This window comes from Musa acuminata, chromosome BXJ3-2, assembly GCF_036884655.1.
Source record: "Musa acuminata AAA Group cultivar baxijiao chromosome BXJ3-2, Cavendish_Baxijiao_AAA, whole genome shotgun sequence".
NCBI lineage: Eukaryota > Viridiplantae > Streptophyta > Magnoliopsida > Zingiberales > Musaceae > Musa > Musa acuminata.
In genome coordinates this window covers 22,303,550-22,330,522 of record NC_088350.1, presented here as the reverse complement: position 1 = coordinate 22,330,522, position 26,973 = coordinate 22,303,550, and the positions used below count along the sequence as shown (strand labels likewise).

The 26,973-nt window shown below is 37.4% G+C and overlaps 4 protein-coding genes across 4 annotated transcripts; 1 reads left to right on the top strand and 3 right to left on the bottom strand.

Annotated features, from left to right (window-relative positions):
• Positions 1-1,586: 1,586 nt before the first annotated feature.
• On the bottom strand, positions 1,587-4,369 carry LOC135630921 (GTP-binding protein SAR1A). The gene is made up of 3 exons (XM_065138231.1): positions 3,958-4,369; positions 3,709-3,840; positions 1,587-2,012 (listed from the first exon to the last, which is right to left on the bottom strand). The coding sequence occupies exons 1-3, from the start codon at positions 4,084-4,086 to the stop codon at positions 1,692-1,694; spliced, it is 582 nt and encodes a 193-aa protein (XP_064994303.1). The 5' UTR covers positions 4,087-4,369; the 3' UTR covers positions 1,587-1,691.
• Positions 4,370-4,584: 215 nt separating this feature from the next.
• LOC103969808 (DNA replication licensing factor MCM7) lies at positions 4,585-14,394 on the bottom strand. Its single transcript, XM_009383455.3, has 15 exons — positions 14,234-14,394; positions 14,074-14,141; positions 13,915-13,974; positions 13,598-13,824; positions 11,783-11,960; positions 11,059-11,181; positions 9,818-9,907; positions 9,061-9,203; positions 7,666-7,843; positions 7,099-7,290; positions 6,317-6,489; positions 6,006-6,209; positions 5,524-5,689; positions 5,141-5,362; positions 4,585-5,032 (listed from the first exon to the last, which is right to left on the bottom strand). The coding sequence occupies exons 1-15, from the start codon at positions 14,271-14,273 to the stop codon at positions 4,928-4,930; spliced, it is 2,169 nt and encodes a 722-aa protein (XP_009381730.2). The 5' UTR covers positions 14,274-14,394; the 3' UTR covers positions 4,585-4,927.
• A 778-nt stretch (positions 14,395-15,172) lies between these two features.
• Positions 15,173-19,958, top strand: LOC103969797 (pentatricopeptide repeat-containing protein GUN1, chloroplastic). Its single transcript, XM_009383445.3, has 4 exons — positions 15,173-17,517; positions 17,645-17,858; positions 18,566-18,750; positions 19,306-19,958. Exons 1-4 carry the CDS (start codon positions 15,554-15,556, stop codon positions 19,565-19,567), a joined length of 2,625 nt encoding a protein of 874 aa, XP_009381720.2. The 5' UTR covers positions 15,173-15,553; the 3' UTR covers positions 19,568-19,958.
• A 678-nt stretch (positions 19,959-20,636) lies between these two features.
• On the bottom strand, positions 20,637-25,947 carry LOC135632045 (uncharacterized). The gene is made up of 4 exons (XM_065140348.1): positions 25,731-25,947; positions 25,371-25,426; positions 20,977-21,043; positions 20,637-20,899 (listed from the first exon to the last, which is right to left on the bottom strand). Exons 1-4 carry the CDS (start codon positions 25,866-25,868, stop codon positions 20,819-20,821), a joined length of 342 nt encoding a protein of 113 aa, XP_064996420.1. The 5' UTR covers positions 25,869-25,947; the 3' UTR covers positions 20,637-20,818.
• Between the last annotated feature and the right edge of the window lie 1,026 nt (positions 25,948-26,973).

Genomic DNA, 26,973 nt, shown 5'->3' with positions numbered 1-26,973 from the left:
AACAAGAGGGGATAGAAATTATATAGGGACGAGGAAAATTTATATGAAGAGCATAATTTTTAACGATTTTCCTAGAAAGTATTTATTTTAAACATTTTCCAATCCGTATCCCTCTTTTTTATTCCTTCAATAATATCCTTAATTTTAAAAATGTTTTCATCAATTTTTTCACCCTTTTCTTTTTTTTACCAATTTTAGATTGCTAGAGTGTTTTAATTTAGTTCGTTTATAGTATTTTCAAACTGCATCTACGGCATTTTTACTAAGATACTAAAAATATTATAAATGTCATTAAAAAATTATCATAAGTGACTTCACTCGTGGACTATTATGACATCATATTTTTAGACTAATAATTGATTCGATTGAGGTTTGACGTTCATTTGAATTTTTCGAGTACATTTTGTAATGTTTTTATTGTTGTGATAAAGATACTATAACAAACTGATTTTTTATTTACATTTCAGTAATGTTAATACCTGTTTGAATCGATATATCAATTATCAAATGGTTTCTAATGTGTTAGTGATTTATTTAGTTCATTTATAATATTTTTATTGTAATGACTAAAATACTATAACGTGTGAGAATATTATGACAGGTGAAAAAATTTATAAGAGACAGTTTAGGATAGTGTTTAGGAAAATGTAAAATGGGAATATAGATTGAGAAATACCGAAAATATGAATATTCGCCAAAAAAATCCAAATTATATATGATTAATAAAATCAATAAATCTAAATTTTAAATAGAACAAAGAAAATGGGTCAGATACAAAAAATATTATTAAGAAAAAATGTTTAAGAAATATTATTCAGGTAAAATGAACTGAAAATTAAATCAAGAGCATATAAAAGTATCTAAAATTTAAACAAAACAAAAAAAAGGGCCGCATACAAAAAACGTTTATTAAGAAATTTGAACAAATAAAGAAAGAACCCTTTATTTGATATTATTTAGGAACGAGAAACTAAATATTAAAGCAAGAGCATCTAAAATTCGAAACAACCAAATTCAAGGAAAGGTAATAGTCAGATGTTTATGTTTACTCAGTAATTCAAAAAAAAAAAAAAGCTACGCTTACGTGTTGTCACGCTTTTTTATTATCATTTCTAATAATGTTTGTTTGATGGTCAAAACTAAATATCGCAAATTTTCATCTAAATATTTTCATTTTCATTTCCTACATGAGGTCGCAACAAAAAAACTTTTCTTCCAAATTAGGTAATTTTTTAAATTATGCTAAAAATTGAAATTAAAAAACATCAAATTATTCTCAATGTTTCGACGATTGTATTGTATTTTTTTTCTCATTGCTTCTCTCCCACTACTTTGGTTAACAACTAAGGACACCCCCTTATATAAATCAAAACTCAAAAGCCATATAAAGTGGGTCAAAACTGGAGATAAATATAATATTAGAAAAAAAATCAAAAGAAAACTAAACCCAAGCAGAGATGTTCATGATAGGTTAGCTTTGAGAAAGGAATGTGACCTCAAAGTATGCAAAAGGCTCAAACCACAATCCAGATCCATCATGGTTTTGACATCACATGCCACTTTCGCATTCTCCATGATCCACTGAATTAAGTGTCTAAAATCCACTATAAAAGAGAGATATCCAAAGAAGAATCACAGCAAGTCAAACCTTTAGTTTCTGTATCTGAGACATCTGTGGTAAAGGCAGAATCCTACTTTATGTATTGGGAGAGCCACTTGAACCCTTCACCATAGCCCATCTTACGAACAATGCTGCACATGAAAACCTCGAGAGGGCGGACGTTGGAATCAACAAGGTTCACCTTACCCTTACCGGTAGTGAAGTTGCTCAGGCCAAGATGGTAGCGCAGCTCGTCTTCAGATGCGGCATATGGGATGTCGATCTTGTTACCCAGAATGAGGAACGGAACGTTTGCCAAGGCGTCATCGGAGAGAAGAGCATCGAGCTCCTTCTTTGACTCTGCAAACCTCTCCTTGTCAAATGCATCTACTAAATACACCACTGCATCCACCTGTTCAGAAAAGATGGCAATCCATTTGGAACACCTTAAAGCACAAAAGAAAAGGAAACACAATTCTAAGCACCTGCAAAATTTCTACATTCATCTAACTACGAAAAAGTCATCCGTATTCATAATCATAAGAGTGATTGTCTCTTTGTAAGTCATAATTTTTTTGTAACATTCAACAACTCATTCCCGCTAAGGACACCTAGTTGCCCTCAAGACTATTCTATCAAGGGCAAACAAGACAGGTGCAACATCCATGAATGTTTGAAGAGATATGATCAAATGTCAAACAAGATATGAAACAGATTATTGATCCTACGACATATAAATCAAAAGTTAAAAGTAAAATAAAAATCCTAATTAGAAGTCAAAAAGACACAAGTGAAATTAAAAGGGCTCAAAGACTTCGTTATGTGGTCCACTGATTCACCAGGTTTGGAAACTTCCCCATATAGCAACCAAACAAAAATTTCAGAATCTAAATCAGGCATCTACTGTTTTAGTCTTGTGAAAACTTGGGAGGATATTTTTAGTTTCATGTAGTACCAACTTGAGGAATCTTCCAGACCATAAAAGCTCATTAGATCACATACTAGTAGTCAAGCTTGCACCTTTTAGTTTTGCCTTCCAAAAATTGCCCTCAAACCACCTGATCATGTTCACTGTAAACCAAGGATGGGATACATTTCACTTAAAAGGACTTCCAGGTGAGTTCGGTCTCAATTCAATTGAAGGGCCAGCCAATTTTTGGCCAATATTTTAGCATGTTATTTAGGCTTGAAAACCATGGACCATGAGAGTAAGGACCTCTACAGGCCTTGATGGCTAGATCCATTAATTGCTCCTCACTATTTTTATTCTTCCGAAGAAGTATAGAGCTCCAGCCTCAAATACATCCAATAGTAACAAAAAATTTAACAAGTTAATTATTAACAGTCTCTATCTTCTCTTACTACCATCCTAACAATGAAATATAATCATCCAATAGCACACATGCAGAAGTGACAAGAGCACATATTCTGTTGGACTCACAAAAGGATATGGAAGAACAACTCATTAATCTCCAATGGATTCTGAATCTCCAACCCCAGGCTAACAACCATGTTGCAACATTTAAAGCAGATTGTCGCACAGCATATGTATCGAACAAGACAAGGATGTGCTTGGGCGACAACTTCATAAGGATTTTCCAATTTGATATTAATTTTGGTGGCTTATTTGATGGTATACAACCTGTATTATCAGATGTCATCGAATAAAATAATAATAAATCAAAATGATGGTAATGTACTGGTATTCCACTATACTTTTCTATATTGATACTTGGTCGGATTGGCATGTACCAACCTATACATACCAGTCCAACTGATTCGTGTTTGACGACCATGGATTAATACCTACATGGATTTAGATATCTGATATAGAAGATGTCATATGCAAAACCTACGAAAAAAAACTTCTAATAGAGGTTCCTATGGATAAGATATCATACAAGAAGGCAAAATTAATAACAGTAGCAATAAATCCCTGTTCTAGTTGAAGGTATTTTTCTTTCAGCAGCACTCGGTGGAAAACAACTCTAATCTAATGAAGTAGAATACCTGAAACAGGTCCAAGGAAGACAATACCTAGTGATAACAGATTATTTTCTTTCCCACTTGCATAATGAAAGGTAAAGTTTAGACGATGAGATTTAGACCTTCGCATAGTAATCCTTCCAGACACGTCGTGCGATCTGATGGCCTCCCAGATCGAAGGCCTTGAACTTGATCTTCCCAATACTCAGCTCCTCCGACGTTGGGTACTGCGTCGGCTGGTGCTGAACCAATCTCTGCATTCGAGAAGAAAAAAAATCCAACCAACATCTCCTTAAATTCCGAAATCACAGAATATGGACCCACAAAAATCAAATTGAAAAGCTCCAGAAGGAACCCATCAAATGTGAAACCTCGTCCTTGAGCATATGCAGCAGCGTCGTCTTTCCAGCATTATCGAGCCCCAGGAACAGGATCTTGGCCTCCTTCTGCCACAGGCCCAGCGAGGCCAGGACGCCGTAGAACCAATCTACGAGGAACATCGCCGCCGGAGTGGATCCGCCCCGAACGCGACCGGATCTATCGGATCGCCGCGAGATCTCGCCGGATTCCGGCCGGAAGAGAACGGATCCGGCAGTCGGAATGGGTTCTGAGCCGAAGTCACCAACCAAAACGCCGGAAATCAAACAAAAATCTCGGCGATGGGAGGGGAACAGCAAAGGAATGGAACCCAGATATGGGGAGGAGTCGCAGGCAAATGGTTCGGGTGGAGGCTTACGTGGTCATTCCGCGCTGCCACTATCGCAAATCCGTGCGGAGGCACAGACCGCACATTACGTAAGCATTTGGACGAACGTTTTATGCGTACAATTATGTTATAAGCATGTTAATTTGGGCTTCAGAAAAATAAGTATGATTTAGATTAATTTTGTTAATCACGAAGATAAATAATAAAATATATATGATATTGTCTTATAATTTCGATAAGAAGGCTTTTGTAACGGGATAGTACTTCTGTAATAAGTCAAAGACAAGTGCGATTATACAGAGGCCCTCGTGAACCTGCTTTTAGACTTGTATGGCCTAAATGACCTCAATCTGTCGCAGTCTTCCATGTCCCTAAACACATGCACTAATCTTTGTCGCAACATGCGGCAATAGATTAGAAAGGATGGGAATTAGGGCCTACATCTCAAGTTGCTGCTACCTACAGTATAGAATCATGTTCAACTACAGTATAGAAACATTCAGCAACAAGTGTACACAAATATCAACTACAGTATGATGGTTGAGCTCTCCGAAGGGTGACAGCAGGATCTTTCAAGTTCGACACTTGAAACATTTGGACTTCCAAGAGGGCTTCTATTTTACAAGGTGACTGCGTTAGGCGTCAATGAAATGGATGTCAAAAGTGTTGGGATGGATCTGCCACACGTTCAACGCAGCATATTCCTCTAGGCATTCTTTCAGCTGACCTTCACTGTATCCCTGTTCGAATTATATCAGAAGAGCAAAGTTCATCAGAAAACTTACTTTAAGCATAAGTTAATTTTCTAACTGTTACTACAACAAATAAGAATAGTACTATCAGCTAACCTTTCTGGATATCCAGTTAAGAGCACAAGCATAGCTCACATCCATGGTGTTTGTCCTGGCAACTTCATCTCGCAGGACAGAATAAATATCAGATATGGCATCTAGGCCAGATTTCTGGCGATCATCCGAGTACAATGAGAACTTTGACATTTGCATCAAACGCAGTGCCTCATCCACATCACTTTGAGCTACAGTCTCCGAAAATCGAAGCCTTGCTAGGGCCTGCAATTTTGAAAAGTCAATTGTCTTTTAGATATTCTTCAACATTCACAAAATAGATAGAGAGAACAATTCTTGTTAATCAATCAGAGTTATGATGTTAGTAGAAAAAAAAAACCATATAACTGAGTCAGATTTGCTTTGAGAGATAAGGGTTAGCTTACGATAGATATCCGGAGAATGCTAAGAAGAGTCCTGACAGTTGTATAAGAGTGTGGTGCATTTGATTTGGCTTCATCTTGGCGGATGCTAGAATATGCAGTAGCAATGTACTCCTCAAGCTCCCTTGGCACGGAAGGAGCTATTCTTCTTGCAGTAGAAATATAAGCTCTGTGTCCAAAGAATGACAAATTTTATTTGTGCAGAATATAGTACAAGAATACCATCGATGATGACAATAATTAAGAAGCCAAAACTGTAGTGACTTGTACTAGTGACACGACAAGGAAAATTAAGAACAAAGTTGAACAAATAAGAATGTGTTGGGTATCAGTGATTCTTTTTTTGTCTCAAGACAATAATTCCAAATTCTGAATATGATCCTGGCTCAGGGTATATATTAGGCTTGAGAGATATTGTATGGAACTAATTACTACATTTCACTAATTGCTAGTGCAACAACCACCTTTCCATTTTGAAGAATTACCTTAAAACAGAAGGTTCAAGTGGTGTAAATCCAAGTGAAGGCGATTCAAGATTTTGATGCACATAGACAACATGTCTAGCCATTTCAAGATCATTATCCATGTCTGCACGATCCAGAATTAACCATAGGAGATCAAAACGTGATAAAAGAGCTGGAGGAAGATTGATATTTTCTGCTGGAGTTCTCCGTAGATCATATCTTCCCCTGAGAACGAAAGATTTTGAATCACCTACCGGCAGCCATATGTAAGATCATATAGTGAAAGCCATTTGTAAGAAGAAAAATAGGATATCTTATGGTTCATTCTGTACCAGGCTGGATTGGCAGCAGCAAGAACTGCCGTTCTTGCATTAAGAGAGGTGGTAATGCCAGCCTTAGCAATGCTTACTGTCTGTTGCTCCATCACTTCATGGATTGCAGTTCTATCTGATTCTTCCATCTTGTCAAACTCATCAATTGCACATATGCCCATGTCAGCTAACACCTGAAACTTAAAAGAGTTTCACCAACCTGCTTTTTCACAATAAATATAGAAGGGGCTTTGAACATGACAATACAAGCTTATCTGGAATCAGATGCACAAAGTGAAGAGAATCAGCCACAGGTTCTAATTATGGAAAAGTTAACTAATTCGTTTCCTATGTTTTATTCTGTTCTACTTCTCCAAATAATTCCAAAGAAAGCTCGCCAATAAGTCAATTGACAGAACAAACTCAGTATCGCATATAACAGATGTTTATTGAATTGAATGACAGCTAGCATAAAACAAGCCAGAAGGTAATCAACAATGTGGTTAAACACAAATTTGTATGGTCAGAATTCCTACTTCAACAAAATCAGCTACAATTATTCGTTAACAAGTACTAATTTATTAGGGAATATCCCATGCCAGATGATATGATGATGAATGAGAGTCCATCTCCATCAGCTGAATCAATGTCAAGATAAGTTTGGTTTTTGAACACAAAAAGAAATTAAGTGGAAGAATTAACTAGATTATTGGTGCATGATATCTTACAAATGTGACATATATTTGGTTGAGATTCTACATTAGTTGAAGAAAATAAGGTAAACAAAGAACAGGATGACTCACCAGCGCTCCTCCTTCAAGCACCATTTCATTTGTGATAGGATCTTTCTGGACAGCGGCAGTTAGACCAACCCCACTGCTCCCTCGACCTGTAGTATACACTCCCCTTGGTGCAACGTTTATTATGTGTTTGAGTAACTGACTTTTTGCCACTCCAGGATCTCCCATTAAACAGATATGCAGGTCTCCTCTTATCTGCACATTCAATGTTATCTCATTCAAGGTTTTCCAGATGGTAGTAACACAGAACAGAATGTTATCATGATATGCTAATTTCATGGTTTTATAAGGAAGCATAGCATATCACATGCACTTGTGAATAGGACTCTGAGGCAGAAGAGGAAGAGGCTATTCATTTATCAATGAGAGGAGGGATGACATAATTCACCACTTTACCTCAAACAAGCCATATATTTTTAGCAGCCTCTGACTAGAAAAGCATAACTAGCATCCAAATAAGATATAGTTTTTCCAAGGCCAAAAAGTGAATTCAAGGAAAACATATAGTTAGGTCAATCTGGCTTTGTCTTGGTAAAATATCGGAAGACCACAACAAATTGCACCACTCACCTTCATACCATCAGAGAGCTTGCGGTGAGGAGCACCCACAAGAAGTAGAAGCAAAGCTTTTTTGACATCTTCATGGCCAAATATCTCTGGTGCCAATGACCTTGCCAACTTGTTATATATATCACCATCCTCAGCTAGTCGTTCAATTTGTTCCTGCTCATCGGCTTTAAGCTCATAGCTGCATGGAAGATTAAATAATAACATGAAGTTAACTAAGTCATTGAAATTGACAGACTCACTTGTCACTAGCATGCTTTGCTAGAGGGGCTTAGGGGTTAGGACTAAATTATATCTGCAATGTTCATATATCAAAGAATTGAAGACATTTAACAACATCCAAAACTGAGGCATGTAAATAACTGAGTTGATCATAATCATTTTACCTTGTTACCTTGTTGAGATCTATTAGTAGGTGTATTTATACAGCCTTCCACGGTTCAATTTCAATTGTCAATGTGACAAATTGTCATGTCATCATAGATTCCATTGATCTACATCATTGGGTTGAATAATTAACTTGTTATTAGTAGTGAGGAATCAGAAACAAGAACTTCAGGGAAGTTTCAAACCCAGTTTTGATATGAACTGGGTGAAATCTTCCAGTCCACATGATGAAACCAGATCAAACCGATAAATGTTGGTCGGTACATACCAGTCGGGCCAGTTGTTTGAACTGTGACTTTAGCTATTATGACGATCAGAATGCCTAGTATGTTAACAAGTACCAACTGATAAAGTATGTTATCCAGTATCGCAGGATGACCCAAAAAGAATTGTGTAGAAGGATAAAGAACTTGCCTAGCAAGTCAATATCATGCAATAGCTTAGAATGTTAAATCCTATCAAGAACAAAAAGCACTAAAAATGATGCTTTACATGCCTTCCTTGTTTGTCAAGTACAAAGAATATGAAAGAAGTCAATTATGACATGAAGCAAACTAAGATCATTCCCCACACTCTTTAATGCATGAACAGCATGTTGAGAATACTAACTAAAGCATATCAAGATCTAAATGTTTATGTACAGCCTATAATGTTCAATCCAACACAATTGCCTCCTCATTTGCAACATCAAGAACAATTAAAAAGCATGGGCCCAGCACAAGAGTCTCCCGCCAATGTGGGGTTAAGGGATGGTAAGTGTGTAGCCTAAATGCCAAAATTTAGAAAAAAAAAAGTAAGAACAAGTGAAAAAATGCTGTTTAAGGCATCTCCATGTCTGACAACATAATTCCATGAACTCATGAGTTAACAGATATTTGCAAGAATTTTTCATCCAACCAGCCATTTAAAAAAACAATAGATAGGCAACACAACAAATGGTCAATGTTACAATGACACTCATCTGAATCAATATAAAGACAATATGTATAGGTCAAATGGACAATGACTTACTCTTCATATTTTTTCTTAAAGTGGGTGATGGACATAGCCTCCAAGTATGTATCTGCAACCAAACCTGCACGAAGTGCTCTGAATCCACTATAAGGAATAGGAAGAAAGATCCCTGACAATTCAACCACATCACCAGGGACAACCTGTTAATACCAAAAAGCACCATCCAGAACATTTGCATCAAGTTTCCCGAAAGATATGAAACTGCCAAATTAGCTAAAAAAAAATATTACCCTAACCAAACTGAAAAAGAAACCTTTGTAAATTAATTGCAAAATATGTGATGTCCATATCACTTGCATAAGATTATCATATAGCCCTGGAATATAAACTAGATTGTCCAAACTTAATCCATTTGCAGCTCTTTAAGAATAAAGCGTCCAAAGAGAAGGATCAAAATAAGTCATTGACAGAATAGCTGTTAATGCAGTGGCCTTTATTCCATTGATCAGGTAAGATGAATTTTGACCTTTCATAAAGGAATAGAATTGCCAAAGGCAAAAGATCCAAAAAATCTCAAGCAAAGATATATATATTGCTAAATATCATAATCATGAAAAAAACTCAGAAGTGCATCTTCCAGTGCAAATCAAGGAGAAGTTGGAAAGATGTCACAGTTATCCTTATATGTTGGATGCCTTAGGATTCTATTCACATGCGGTCTGAAGAGAAGCAGCAATTGCTCTTATTTGCCCCAGCCAAAGGAAATAGAAGAAACTGGATAAAAAAAGGTTAAATGTCACTTAAATATGCTAACCTTTCTAGTAAGTTCGCCTCTGAGATGAACGGTCAAAGAACGTGGAATGTGTCCCTTTGGAACATGTTCTGCTAACTCTTGGATTCTTGCCTGCATGTAAATTGTAAACCGCAACAAAGAATCAGACCATTAACAATAAAAATAGGCGACAAATGCATGAACAAGAATACAAGACAATCCATTTAGAATTTTGATAAATCTCAGAACATCAGACAAGATGTTATAGATACTACTAAACAGAACAAACTTGATAATGCTGCTTTCACTGATAACAAAGAGAAACAACCATCAAAATTTTACTGTCTTGGCCAATTCAAGCATATATATAAGCCATTCTGCTTCAATCCCAGGCCAGGTAGAAAATGAGATAGAAGATGGTCATCTTAGCTAGAATAAATCAAATAATCATCCTCTTGATTCATGAAAGCCGCAATAACTGAAAAAATCAGGAGTGATTCAGCTGAAAAATAGGAAAAACCAACAAGGAAATCACAATAAATTCCAGAAGTAGAAGAGATTATATATCAAAAACCTCCTGCCAAACAATGCTATGGGTTCAATATCTAATAAGACAGATACGAAAAGTGGAGTAAATATTGCTTATTTCAAAGTAAGAAGAGGAAGAAAACATGTATTGAAGTGCTTGGAGAATAAAAAACAAAGATAAGGCTAACCATGAAGAGGAAACATGGTCACGTAATTGTTCCAAAGTTTGAATCTTGTTCAAGATAAACTACTTTACACCGAAGAATCTTGAAAACAATTTTTATAAGGCTTCATTTTTAGGGTTCTTCCACTATGACCTTACTGGCACCAAATTTATATGGATGCAGTCTAGTGTTTCAGAAGCTATAAGTGGGAAAGAAGATCTAAATAAATATACAGACAAAAAAGGAAAATGGAAGAAAAAAGAGAACAGAGGTAAAAGCATAATCGAATCGGGTTTTGCATAAGTTGGTTAGCCCACTATTACTGTGACACCTTGATCTTGCTCTTCAATTTGACATTTTTGGCCCAGATCATTTTAAGTTCTGTCCCTAACTTGTAGAGACAAAAACATCCCAAACAACCTTCATTTGACTCAATTTTCCCTCATATAGATGCCAACTCTTGCACAAATAGCAAGAAAACCTGAAAACATGTCATCTCTCCTAAATCATCAATCATAAGATGTAAGTTCTAAAAGATCAGTTAGTCTGTCCAATCCTTTTTTTCATATAGATATAAGCTTAAGACTTTACCTCTTGAAACTTTAAAAACTTTGAAGCTCTAAGCTGAAGTATGAGATTTCCCTTAGCTTTATTTATTTTGCAGCGATTTGATGGGCACTCGAACAGGGGCATAAAGACCCTAGCAGTCACTTCCTGATAATGATACATCAAAGAAACAAGCAATTAATAAAGACACATGTATTAGTTATAAGTAGACCAACAAAACAATAAAGAAAAACATCAGGTGAGGTCAAGCTACCTATCATATTATATCAGAGAAGTAGTTGCCAAATTAAAACATTCTCGGAAGTATATCTTAGCTTGCTAAGTGTTAAAGTATTTATGCTATCAAAATCAGAATAGAGATCACCATAGGTGACTGTTAATTCATGAGAAAAACCCACTTATGAAAAAAAATGAGTAGGCATTTATATCACATCAGCTTCTAGCCATCATCCTCGATGACTAGGATAAACCATACAGAACAGAAGCGACAATTCTGATACATATGTTAACAAATAATAGTCTTATGGACAAAAAGGAAACAATAGTTGTCATATTCCTGGAGTCTCTGCTTAAGAAACAAGAAGTCATGAAAGATAAAGATAACTGTTACGGTATTCAGACATATAATTGATGAATGATATTTTTTAATGAAAGAAAATGAGGAATTGGCAGTTTGGCACATTCCTAATAAATTTGAAAGATGACAATTTGAAAATTGACAAGTTACATGCATTCAGAAAGACAATACCTGATAAATTTCAAAACCACAGTCTTCACAAGTATAAACAGCAACTTGCATCAAGGGCTTAACATCTGAGCAACGTGTTATAATGCCAGAAATCTTCACAAGCTGTCCAATATGTGATGCTCTGACTTGTCTTACAGTAAATGGAGTTCCCTTGGAGAATGCCTTTATGTATACTTCACTAGAAGCCACAATGATTATCATGTTAATAAGGCAAGGTTCAATGCAGCAAAAATGAAAAGAGATTAAATAATAACATTTATAGGCAGGAAAATTAGGTTGATAATCCAGTATAGTGGCATAAATCGTAAAGAAAAAATAAATAGCTAAATAAGGTTTTTATAAAAACAATCCAGCAGTAAACTAAAATAACAATCAACACAACGGATGCAATTGATTGGCATAAGACAAGAGGCTTGGATGAGAAAGGAAAGGTATCAATAGATAGTCCTTATCTTACTAAAATAGGGATCCATAGCCCTAATAGAGGCGAAATTATGTGGTTCATATGGACTGTGCAAACAGTAAATAAGTCCATATTGCCATTGACTAGTTTATGATCATGACTGAAGTGACAGCAGCAGTCAAATATTTAATGATATTATATTCGTATTTCCAGCATGTATGAATTGTCATTGACTAGTTCATGTTCCAAACCTAGTCAGTTACAAGACTATGGGACTGGTAATCCTATGAAGACATAAGCCTTTAAGATGCAGGCTTGGTTGTTATTTTTCTTCTTTATTCTAAGAAAGAAATCTAGTTGATTATTTAAGAGGCTCTTGATACATGAATTGGAGAAAACCTTCAATAGTATTGTCTTATCCTATTACCAAAAAAATTTATGTGCTTTTTCTCATTAAATGAGAATGAGGCTGGACTTATCCACCCTTCTTTCAAAATGAATAGAAAAGAAATCAAATAGTAAATCAGAAATCATGTATTTTCTTTAGACATCTTTGAAACAATATGTTTTGCCTATACATTGATCTAATTGGTTCTAATGCAGTATATACTTAGTAGGATCATCTTTTTTCTGAAGGCACATATGTTCTATTGGGATATTCATATTTTAATTCAAGCATGTACAGCAATGATGACTGGCACTTATTATGAATTGGAACATACTTTCACCAACCATTAACATTTAGTTAGTTCCATCATGTCTAATACAATTGGATACTGGAACTCCATCTAAAATGACAACCAACAGGAAAACTACTTGACTAGCTTCTTTTGCTTGACAATGTTTCAATGGCCAACAGAGGACTCTGAAGTTCCTTGTTTATAAATTATTCACACTCTTCTCACCACTAATAAGATATATAACTTACAGGGCTTTAGGGGCAATAAAGTTTTCCTGACAAGAGCAAAAAGCATGTGGAACCATCAAGATCCACACCGCAGAAGTTGAAACAAGATACTCTCTTGGGGCCTCATTGATTTTCTCCATATAAAAGGAAAATTCATATCCTCGCATGATTGGCCATTTGGCCTGCAAATGTACATCTTAGAAAAAGAGGATCCAAGATGACCTAGGCATGCCTTCCATTTGAGAATCAAGTGTCATCTATTCTCATTAATGAGGATGCCCTTAGGTGACACTTAATTCTGGCGCACCTCAGGAAGCGGAATGACTTCTTCAAATTATCACAAAAGCACCACTAGCACATTACAAATCACATTCTTTTAAGAAAAAAATGATGTCTTACTCAATTATAACGAGACAAGCAGCAATTTAGAGGACTTCATTCAGTAAGAAGTACCAAAGAAAAACAGGAGGCAAAAGAGAGAATTTTAGAGTTTCAATTAACTTACAAGAAGCGCCTGATCTCAGAAGGCATCTTCTGGAGCGGATCCGAGTTATCCACGTTATCCATTCCATCATCCACCCTCTGCGTCATGAGAATGTCACGGTCCTCGTCGACCGGGAAAACCTCCGTGGGCTCTGGCATGAGCTCATCGATGGCCTCCGCAAATATGTTAATGTAGCGCCGGGTGTTCTCTGTGACCCTCTGCAAGAAGGCCTCATCCAAATCCTTGTACTGACAACCAAACAATCCAACACCACTATAAAAACCCAAGGTTCACATATACAGAGAGAGAGAGAGAAAGAGGATGAACTGGATACACACATCAACGAGGTCGTCGAGTTCGATATGGATGGCTCGCCGCTTGCGGTTTGCGACATCTTGCTGCAAAGGAGAGGAACAAAAATTAGGGTTCGGAAACGGGACCAACCAACTACTTTGACTAGTACGACACAGAAAAGAGAAGAGACAGAGGGAGATTACGAGGATATTGAGGTACTTGGGCTCGCCGAGGGCGTCAGCGAAGTTGTTGAGGAAATCCTTGGCGAGGGCTGAACAAGAATCGAGAAAGAAAGCGAAGAAAAATGAGAACAAAAGCTACGGAAGTGATCGGCGACAATCAAAGAGGAGAGGAAGGGATTACCTTTATCGACCGCGAAATCGACGCTCTTCAACGCTGCCATGGATGGAAAAAGAGGGATGAGGAGATGCAGAAAAACGAAGAGGAGGGAGATGAAGAGGTGTAGAGAAGCGAGGGAGGAGCGGGAAGATTAGGGCGGCGCGGTTGTGGCTTTGGCGGGAAAAGTAAGTGATGCACGATGATTAGCTGGCGGGAACGGAACAGCGAACACAGATTTTATCTTAGTCTATTAACGGGTCGGGTTTGGTCGGGATCCACTCGTGTCCGGATCCGAAATCGATAAAGGCTACGGATGCAACACTTCACCTCCGAAATCTCGGAACGGATATCGAAATCAGATGCATTATTGATCCGATTCAGTTATATATATATATATATATATATATATATATATACCTTCAAACTAAAAAACTTAAAGATATACAACAACAAGAACAAAGATATTTTTATATTTATCTAATTTAATTTTGATATATATCCTTACAAAATCTTAAAAAATTATAAATACATGCGTATTTTCTAGAAATTTTATATAAATTTAATACCCTTTAAAAACTCATTATGATTATAAAAGTGAAATGTTTCATATATCTAAGTATTGTGAACTCAAATTAGTGAGCATTAAATCATTGTACTATTAGTTCAAACTTTAGATGACATCAATATTCTATAGAAACACTATGATTGTAAAAATATTATAATATTTCATGTATTTAAATATTTTGAAGTCAAATCGGTAAATATTAATTATCAGTAGTCATCATTAATTTGAAAAATACTAAATAAGTATTAAAAAGTATATATGAATTATTTATATATATATTGTATTACAATCTTTGAAAGATTAATATGTTGTTTTCAAACATATAAAAAATAGGCATATAAAAACAAATATATATATAATAGCAATATGAAGAACATTTCCAACCTCATTGCATATGTTCCTTCTCGCACACTCTTTGTTCTTGTGACTACTACAGCCACAAGCTTGTTGACCTCCTCATCCACATATCTCATCGCCTTCTACATGGCCCTTCCACCTCTCGCTCCATCCATGGCCATCAGATCTCTATCCTGACAATTTCCTCTTCTGTTTCCTTCCCCATGTTGTCTCCCAATCTCCCCAAGACCTGCCCTTTTTCCTGATGCCAACGACTGTGCCTTGTTTCTGAGTCTTCCTTCACTTCCATGCCTATTCCTTGTTTGCTCTTTGATCTCAGAGAGTCTCTGATCCTCTTCGCTTGGTGCTGAGCTCATGTCTTCGTTGCTCGAGGACTTGCAGTAGTGTCCACTGCTCTTGATCTCACAAGCTGCCCATCTCTCATGGCTTCTTCCACTCCCCCTCACTACTCCATCACCACTCCTAAACCGCACCATACGCCCCACCCAACGCCTCAAAACCCCCTCCAGAAGCACCACCAGAGCCGCCACAGGAGCTCCCATAGGCTCCACTCTTCCTCCTCTTCTGGTTCTGCTGCAGCTAGTAGCAGCGCTGGCGCATGCGGCGGCGCCGCCAGCACCACCATCGCCTCCAGCGCTTCTGCTGGTAGCAGCAGCGCTCCTTCCTCCTCATCTTCCCATAAAAATGGGATCTTGGACCGGAATCCGGCCTTCTTGCCTTACTACCCCCAGCAGGGAGCTGGTCTGACCCCCGAATTCCGGCGTAATCGCACCACGAGAGTCATCTCGAAAAGGAACCTCAGCTCCCCGAGGCCATCGCAGAGCAGTGCCCGTGCCGCATCTCCTGCCGCCGCGCGATGCCTCATTCAAATCCTTCGGTCCGGCCCTGATGACCACCCCCTCGGCGACATCGTGACTAGCTTTCGGCTAGACCTTGCCGTTCCGGAAGACTACTGCTACATACTACATGAACTCGGCAACCGCCAAAAGTGCCCGCTCAAGGCTCTCAAGTTTTTCAACTCCGCCATGCCCCTCATGAAGAGCCTCACCGAGCAGGGGAAGCTACTGACAGCTGCCATTGGTGGGCTCGGCAGGATGGGCTGCCCTGACCTTGCACGGAAGGTTTTTGATGTTGGTTTCTCTAGGGGGTATGCGAATACGATATATGCACACTCTGCACTCATCTCGGCATATGCTCGGAGTGGGCTCGCCATGAAGGCGATGGACGTTCTTGAGATGATGAAGGCAGCCGGCTTGAAGCCCACCACCATATCATATAACGCTGTAATTGATGCCTGTGGTAAGGGTGGGGTTGACCTCCAGCTCACGCTTGGGTTCTTCAGGGAGATGCTCCACAACGGGCTCTTCCCTGATAGGAAGACTTTCAATTCTCTTCTTGCTGCATGCAGTCGTGCTGGGCATTTGGAAGATGCACGGATGGTTTTTGATGAAATGATTCATCTGGGAATCGGCCAGGACATCTACACTTATAATACCTTCATTGACGCAATATGCAAGTGTGGTAACATGGAGCTTGCACTACAGGTCACGTTAGACATGCCCATGAACAGCGTGCAACCAAATGTAGTCACATATAGTACCTTGATGGATGGGTACTCGAAATTGGAACAGTTTGATGAGGCATTGAATCTTTATGAAAAGATGAAAGCTTTGAAAATTGGGTTAGATAGGGTCTGCTATAATACATTGCTTTCAATCTATGTGAAGACCGGAAGGTATGAGGATATCGTGAGAGTTTGTAATGAGATGGATGTTACAGGTGTTGACAAGGACACTGTCACTTACAATTGTTTGATCAATGGGCATGGAAAGCAGGGCAGGTTTGATATTGTCAGTTATTTGATTCAAGAGATGAGAGATCGGGGAGTTTCACCAAGTGTACTAACCTACTCAACTCTGATAGATATTTATTCAAAGGCAGGAATGTATGGTGATGCAGCAAATGTGTTCTTGGAGTTCAAAGAATCAGGTTTGAAGGCAGATGTGGTCTTGTATAGTTCTTTCATTGATACTTTGGCTAAGAATGGATTGGTGGACTGTGCCGTGTGGTTGCTTGATGAGATGACGAGGATGGGAATCGAACCCAATGTAGTCACATACAACACCATAATCGATGCCTTTGGTAAGCCTAGAATCGTTGTTGAGGATGGTGGAGTTGGAAATGAGTTGGCAGGTGTTGAGGGATCTGGAGGCCAGATTGTTGGTGCTTTTGGTCAGCTGGCCAAGGGAATAGGTCGTGCTGTGGTAGAAGACTCTAGGAGGAGGTCTGAGGAGCTGCTTTGCATTTTGGGATTGTTTCAAAAGATGATCCAGCAGGGGGTGAGGCCTAATGTGGTGACATTCTCTGCTATCCTTAATGCTTGCAGGTAACTTTATATTTGCTCTTAGAATCAATTAATTGTTTGATTCACTCACTACATAATATTTGGAATTCTATCAAATGTTCTACTTTTTTTTTCTAAATTTCGTTTCACCATACAACTGATCTTGCAGCCGGTGTAATTCATTTGAAGATGCATCCTTGTTACTAGAACAACTTCGGTTATTTGATAACTTTGTATATGGTGTTGCACATGGACTTCTAATGGGCAGTAGAGAGGCATGGGTACAAGCTCAGTCACTTTTTGATGAATTGAGGCGGATGGATCCTCCAACATCATCTGCCTTCTACAATGCTCTGACTGATATGCTATGGCATTTTGGCCAGGTATGCTTGACAAGAACGTATACATCTACCCTTAATTTGTTTTTGCCTCTTCCTACTGTTTCTAGAAGTTGTCAGTGAAGATGATTATGGTATCATAATGCAACTGGTAGTAGTTTCTCTGACTTCCTCTGAAGGATTCTTTTCTTATTTTGACACTGAACCTGGCAATAACTTTTTTTATTAAGATTCATGAAGACAAAATGCATATGATGTTTTTAGAGGGACCAACTGTTAAGAAGCTTAGGTTGTTAGACTCCATGTTGTTAGATGAATTACTCAGTTTTCTCATTCCAAAAAAGTTGAACTTGTTTCTCTCTTTGCTCCTAAAGTGCCTCAATTTCAGTATATTTTTTGCATATATACCCCTTAATATAGGTGCACTTCTGTATACAACTTTTTTTTTTTTCAGATTAGCATACGTGCAAATGCTTTCATTATTGTCCTCAATGAGCTATCAGTACTCAATATTAAAATTAACTAGCAAAATGATGGCTGTGACCTTGAAAGTTTTCACATAAATATTTACTAAAAGTTGGTCGTTGAATGTATATAACATTTGTTTTTATGCCAAAAAGAAATGTTTGGTATAGTTTTAAATATATTATTTTATCTACACGGTTGAGATTGCATCTCTTTTTTTGCATGTATTTAGCTGCATCAAAATTTAAAGCATCTACATTTACTGTCTCCTTCCTTACCTTTCACAGAGACGAGGAGCTCAGCAGGTTGTGCTTGAAGGTGTGCACCGGCATGTTTGGGAGAATACTTGGACTAAATATAGTCTAGATCTGCATCTCATGTCTGTTGGTGCTGCCCAAGCAATGGTTCATGCATGGCTTCTTAGTATGCACTCTATTGTTTTTGAAGGGGGTAAGCTACCTGAATATGTGAGGTATAATCCATTTCCATGTTATGACAAATACTTACTGCTAGTCTGAGTTTTCCATTCAAAACACATGCCAAAACATGAGAATGGAACTACTACTGCTTTATACCTATTAATCATATGGATTGAGCCCGAGAATACCAAGATCAACAAATGTGTGTGTGTGATCAAATCATTTAGAAAACTCCAGCAAATAAATCTAAGCGCTTTGATTGTTTAAATTTTGCACTCATGTCTCACCTATCAAGTATAGGACTATTGTCCTTTTCCTGTTTATGACATAGACATTTAGGAACAGTCTAATTTTTTTATTATCTCATGCATATCTGATTCTTTAGTTTCCTTAAAGGTATTAGAGGGGAGAATTTTGTTAGTTCTCTTTGGAATATCCTAAGGCATTTCTGTGAGATCTAACTGTTGATTTATTTTTCCTTGTTGCATATCCTGGTTCTCTCTCTATGCACTTTCTTAAGAACTTAAATATCTAAGACAATCTAAATTTGACGTCCAAATCATTCATGTTGGATCTCCCCATTTTGCTAAACTACTAGTTTGTCACAGCATTTTGACAGGATGGGGAAAACATAGCAAGGTGGCTGGTGCTAGCACTCTTCGTCGTGTCATCGAGACACTGCTCAACTCGATGGGAGCCCCATTCCATTTGGAAAAGTTCAATGTTGGCCGTTTTGTGTCAGCAGGTGCAACAGTCACTGCCTGGTTAAGGGAGTCTGGCACAGTAAACATCCTTCTCCTCCACGACAAGCGGGTGCAGTCAGCTAATCCCTTGAACTTGATTCCAATATTGCAAGTCCTACGGTTGTAGATTCAGCATTTGCTTCACAAGTCACTTCTATCATTATGGTTGTATGAATTATTATGACAAGAATAGCTAGCTTCAACTTAATTAGATCGAGAGCCGTGTGCATCAGCCAACCTTCGTATTTCTTCTTATAGGATGGAGAGAGCTACAATTCGATGTTATGGGGCAAAAATATTTATCCACACTCTTGTATGTAGTCATAGATTATGTGTAATAAGGTTTCTTTAATTTGCTTGCTCTGCTCTTTCACCAAGCATAGCTGCTTATGAAGCCAATGTAAGAAGCCTTGTATAAAGAGAGAGGGTTCCTTCTTTGAGAGAACATTTGATTAAAGTTTGTGGCAATGAATTTTTTGGTGTACTCTAATGGTAAATTCTTAGACATTGCATGGATATATCTCAGTGATCAAATATTATCTTATTATGAAACCTACTCAGATGATCAGGTACATTGTAGTATCCACAAGTTTGGAGCTATGTTTGAATTGTTTCTCAATTTTTAGTAATATATCTTTGGAAAACATCTTCCATATAATTGCTGTGCCTACCTTTGTCTATGTGTTGACATCATTTTAAAGAGGAAAATTTTGGTGGCTGAAACAATAGAAGATTTTGGTAATTAGTTGACAGGTCATAGGAGACCTATTTGCGTGATACAAATCCTAATCAGAACAGCTTCCTCATGGCATCAAAATGTATCATTTAAATGACATTTATCTGCCTGGATAATTGATATGCCATGCAAGAACAATTTTTCCTCTTTTTGAAGACTTGCATCAGACAACAATTACAACTCCCAAACTGATTGAGTGAAACTTCCCCGAGAGCAGAGATGAAAGGGTAACACCACACAGACACTAAACATGTGTAAAGAAGGGGACCAAACTACAGCAACCTGCGCACACTGAAAACTACAGCAAATGGATTAAATCCAAGGTGGAACAAAGACAAAGTATAATTTAAACTGAAGGATCTTGACATGAAATGTGTGTGTGTATGTATATACACACTGAAGCAATTGAATTCCAGAACATGAGGCACATAACTTTAGCATGCAGCAAAAAACACCGAGCTTCCACCAAGAGCAATTTCATGATTCAGCAACAATTTGTTGACACTCCTCAACAGCTCAACATTTGAAGGGCTAAAGAGTAAAAAAAAATGTTTCATATAAATGTTGACAGCACTGGAACATTCGAACAAATAAGTGCAGCCACGGCACTATATCGCTACAAAATCATGCAACAGCAAGTATTCAGCGCAGTAGGTAGCGAACAGCAGCAACTGCATCACCTTTGTGCTCCCTCAGTGTTCTCTCAGCAATCTTCTTGTCCAACTGCATAAAGTAGCAAATGAAATACTGTTGAAGGTTGATTGCCTTTCATCAAACAGCGAGAAAGGAAATATATTCACCTCAAGTTCATTAGCGATGATGTCTACATCGATGGGATTGATCTTAACAGCAGCCAATTCTTTCTCCCTGCCAAAAGAACACAATCTTAGCTAATATATATATATATATATATATATATATATATATATATATATATATATATATATATATATATATATATTAACATCATGGTTAATTAACTTAAAAGAACTCTTTCCTTCATGGGTATATTAACATTAACCCCAACTTGATTATATCTTGATACGAGAGAGCCTCCACCCATGCAAGAATCACACCAAAACTGAGTTGATCCTAATTCCTAAACTTGAGACCAGGGCTTTAAAGAGACGCTTGGGTGCTCAGGTGAGGCAAGGCAAGATTGCCTCAAGCCTCGACCAAGTGGCACGCTTCGGTGAAGCGTCACCTAGGCGCTTGCCTGAACCCAGGCACCTCAGGCGAGCGCCTGATTGAACTAAAGCGTTCAGTTGAACAGTAGCTTAGGTGGTTCGATTGAACCAAGCTATATAACCTGTGCACGCAAACCCTACCCCTGTGCCCCCCCTCTCACGATCCCAAGACATAAACCCTATGTTGTGCGTAGCAACTGCCTTCGCTGTCGTCACTTCCTTTGCAATTGCCTCCGCCACTGATACACAGGACCAACGCTTCCTCTACCGCCAATGAACGAGTCCAAAGCTCTAGCTTTCGTATGCAGTTCCCTCCACTGCCATTGCTTCCATGTGCACCCCCTTCCACCATCGAGGGAGAGGGACATAACTTCCTCTGCCACCGATGGATTCATCTAAAGCTTCCTCCGCCCATGATGTCACCGTCCACAGTTCCACTATTGTCGTTGTCACCATCCGAAGCTTTCTCCGTCCCTACTACTACCATCTGCAGCTTCCTCCGCCACCGCTATTGTCGCCCGAAGCTTCCTCCGCCACTACTGCTACTGTCGTCCGTAGCTTTCCTCTGTCACTACCGCCGTCATCCGAAAGTTCCTCTATCACCGCCGGCCTCTCCTTCCCCACTTTCAACCGTCAATGACTCTTTTCTCCCCTTTAACTACTATTAATAGTAGATTAAATACTATTAACAGTATATTGTTAACTATTATTATCATATAATAATCTCTATTTAGATTTTAGCATTGCTAATCTCTATTTATTAATTATATTTTTATTTTTTATTTTTTAATATTTTAGAGCGTCTCGCTTCTTTTGGATGAGCACCAAGGCGAGCGCCTCGAGCATTTTCGGACCTTGGCGTCTAGTGTTTTTAAATCACTGCTCGAAACCAATGAAATAACACACCTTCTCTTGAAGCTTAAGTAATTACTGCTATGACCAACTGGAATCATTAGGTGGTTTTACATCCCACATGTTCCATCTTCTGGTTTCATGGCACATACCCATTTGGCCAATAAAGAGGCTTAGCTATTAAAAACCATAAATTTTTAATCACTGCAGCTTGGTTCCATTCTCCAAGATCCTTAGTCCCTAAATCACCTCCTGCAAAGGGCTCCTGCACCTTCCACGCAATCAAGCTTATTTTCTTCTTGATTTCTGCTCCTACCCAAAAGAAATTTCTAAACATTTTTTACACCTCTCTGGTACTCTTTGAAGGAGCAAAAATACACTACTTCAGCATACTTGCCTGATCAAACAAGATTGATTTATTGAGCCAAAGATTGCCTGACTAAGTAGTTTTGGCATACAGCTTCTAGCTTGTGAAGTACTTCTATCCATTTGCAGTAGCAATAACTCAACTCAGGAGAAATCAGAGGAAGTCCTAGATAATTAACAGGTAGTAGTTCCTCCTCAAACTTCAGAGATTGCAGGATATTTGTTTCAGAATCAACACCACCAAAGAATATGTTGCTCTTCTCTGCATTCAACCGTGTCTGACATTTGCAGAAAAGATTTTACACATTATACAATATATTAACAGCTTCTGAATTCCCATCACTGAACATGAGAAGATCGTCAGCAAAGCATAGGTGGGTGAGATGAATTTTGTTGCATTTTGGATGAAACATTGTAAACATTTTCCCATCTCTATTATCCTTAAGCGATCGGCACTCCATTGTTATCAAAAATAAAAATGTGTAACCTGTCATAATCTATCATGTTCCATTCATAAGCATAGGGCTTCCAAGTAGTTAAGCATGGTCATCATCCAGCACACCATTTTTAGGGAACCCAATATACAATCATATCTTTGATAAAATCTCATCTAATAGTCATAGGCCTTGTGAAGGTCAATCTTCATAGTGCAACTTGGAGAAACTTGTGATCACCTTTTATGATCTTCTAGACTAACATCACATTTTCTATTGTTTGTTGTCAGGGACAAGGGCTGTCTAATTTAAGCTAATTAGTTTTCTAATTACAAAAACTATTCCTAATCTTTGTAATACATTTATACATTACATTGCAACATGAAATTGGCCAGAGATCACAAAAACTAGCTGGGTGTTTGAGTTTGGGAATGCCGTAAGTGTAGTTGCATTGACTTGCCTTACTAACTTCCTGAAGTAACTCCTGAACTACATTAATAACATCTGGGCCTACAACATCTCAACCAATTCCATATAACTTTGCTTTGGAAGTATCGATGCTTTGTCATCCTTGATTGAAGATACAGAATCCTTTATTTTGGACTTGATCAGCCTAATTAACATGTTCGCATATTTCTCAGCAAGAGTTGATCTGGCAACCAAAAGATCTTGTTGCTTAGATATTCTATTGCCATGGTCTCCCTATCGCCATGATACATGCCCAACATATCTTCAAAAATATTGAGCATTCATGCTCGATAACAGTTTCATCAGTAACATTTCTCAATAATATTGAGAAATACTTGATTGATGTTCTTTCTAGCATTCATCACAAAAAAGAACAAAGAGGTACTCGTATCACCATTTAGAAGCCATTGCATTCAAGATTTTTGTCTATAAAAGTATTCTTCAAATATCATTAAGTGCATGTATTCCAACAAATGACATCTGTCTGTTCTTTTGATGTCCTCATCCATGCTTCTCAATCAATTTTGACACCATAAATCTTGCAACTAAGCTCTTTTTTCCTGCACTCTCAATGTAATGTTAGAAAAATAATTCTTACTCGGACACTTCAATTGTGCCATAACCTTCTCTTCTTTTGAATCAGAGGAAACAATGTAAATCCTCTAATTTGTATGCTCCAAGCATCTTTGACCATGGGCATAAATTTCAGATTATTAGTCCAAAGGAGAGAGTCCTGTCCATACTGGAATTGTTCCTCTCATAAATCTTCGTTAAATCTGATCAACACTCCAAAGGCATAACAACAAAGGGTACCTTTCAAAGATGCAAGAACTGATCTCAAGAACTCTGTGTTTAGCTTCAGCATTTCGACCAACAAAAATAAGCATCTTACGATTACAATTTACAATTTGACTTTAGCAAATTTTACCCATTTCTCAGTTACCTATTTAGGCATTGTCAAATGTATCTTCAAAACCTTAAAAACATAATCTTAAATGGTATTTATCCATTGGGCTTCTCCGACCTCCACTCCTTGTTCTATAACAACAGTTCCATTGTCAACAACACTTGGAGGGCAATTCAACTCCAATCCATGAAAATTCACATTAATAACTGTCAGGATTCATTTCCAATACATTGTAGGATTCCCATGTTTTTCAATCCCAAATGGAAGATTCAAGTTTTAAGAATGACCTTGTTCAGCTCGATTCTTCAGAATTCAGATCTGATGGAAGAGACTATCATGTTGAATCCATCACTTTCACCTTATGTTGCATCAAAACTACTCAGTGGAACAGTTTCCCTCTGCTTCCTTTGAAGTCCCCTTCAACTCCAATTCCAAAGAAGTTTGAAACTGAATCATAGATCATAGAGGAATCATCTCAACCTTCTGGATGCACTAGCAGATCCCATGAAAGTAAACCTTCACAAATGCACAAGGTCTCAATCACGAGCTCCTCCTAAAAGCAAAAGATATCGCCTTTCCTGCTCATCAGAGCTCCCTAACTTTCTTATAACCAAAGTATAGGTTTACACACTTAAGTGGTGCATGAATTGGAGGTGGTTAGAAAAAGGCTAGAAAACACTGTTGCAAGTCCAATCAAGATAATATACATGCAAATATGATCTTAACTCTCTATCAAAAGGATTAGATTTTTCCTCAAATTTCACAAAAAAAAAGCTGTTAGAGAATAGTTAGACGAACTCATATATACTGACTCTGGTGGCTTCATGAATTTGAATAATCCTTGTAGTGTCTTTGGTAGAAAGTTATAAACGTTATTATTAATTAAAGAAATTTAAAACGTAAGCAGACATAGTTTGTACAACAAGAAGAATTTTTTTTTAGTTAAGCGAAAAATGAAGCCTCAGGTGGCATTCACTCACCGCATCCTCATTGCGTTCCAATCAGCTTCTTTGGATGAAGCGAGAGCTGCCATGGCCTGCAAACACCATTTATAGCATCAAACTCTTTAAGAAAAAGAATAAAAAGCTCTGATTTTTCCTTTCCCCTTCCTTCGTATGACAGTTTCGAAATGAATTCCGAAACGAAGATCAAGTACTCAATATAGTCTCATTCATTCGAACCATATAAACGGAGAAAGACATCAGATTTACGATTATTCCTCGTATAAGGAATAATCGATGAAGAAAACCGTGATCATTCCTTGGGGGAGAAAAAAAAGGAACGGAACAGAAAAGAAAAGAAGAAGAGCAGAATAAAGATATGAAAAGGAGACAAGAGACCGATTGGACGCGGGTGGAGTCCAGTTGACGGTCTTCGACGCGATCGGTGAGCTTGTCGAGGGCTTTGCTCTGCTGCTGCAAGTCCTTCGAATCCACCGCGGCCACCGCCGCCGCCGCCGCTTCCTCTCCCCCCTCCATCTGCGCTTCCTACCGCTAGGGCACCAAGTCACTGGCCGGCCTCAGACAGAGAATAGACACAAACCACAGAACGAGAAACACAAATAGCTTTATGCATACCCTCAAATTTTAACACTACATATAGGGCATTTTAACCAAGTAAGAGGCTTTTACCTCAATGTTTGGATGTTACCAACGCACCCTTTTTGCTTTTCTTTTTCTTTTTTTTTTTTGAGGTTTTGATTAAAATATTTTTAATAATATCATTAAAAAGATGATATTTATCCTTTAGAACAAAGTCAATTTTTTTAAAAAATAAATCGAATCAATTCAACTGCATCTTTGATTCACTCTTGATTTTTTTTTTAATTATTCCCACTTCCACTCCGTCATCTCTTTTCTCTCCTCACATTTTAAGTACGTTATCTATTACACTCGTTCATAGAATATATTAAAAATATATTAATTTTTATATAAAATTATTAAAAAATTAATCATCATAAATTTATATAAAAATAAAAAAATATTAAATATATAAGCATCTCACTTTAGTAATTTTGAAAAAGTTTCGATATACATAGTAAAAATTTAAAGAATTATACTCGATTATATATTCAACCAAAAAATATCATATTTTAAAAATTAATTAGTCTAAATTTATTTTTAAAAAATATTAATTATATTATTATCTTACTTTAGTAGTTATGGAGAAATTTGGATAGGTTCGATCACCAATTCAACCAAAAAATATCATATTTAAAAATATATTCATCCTAAAATCATAAGAAATTAAAATATATATATATTAAATATTTTAGAATCATATGCTAGTGATTTTAAAAAAGTTTGAGATAGTTTGATAAAAATATCTTGGTTATACTCGTGTTGCACCTAAATTATACTCCTCAACAGATTCAATAAAATTCAACTTAATTCATTGTACTTGAACCTAACCCAATCCGAAATAGATCATGTGATGCCTAAACCGAACCGAACCAACCTACAAATCTATAGCTTGAAATTATCCGATTCAAAGGCACCATTGGAATTTTAAAAAACACCCCTTGATAAAAAAAAATTAATTATAGGGGTGTCGTATGATAATATTTTTAGATAAATTACTCTA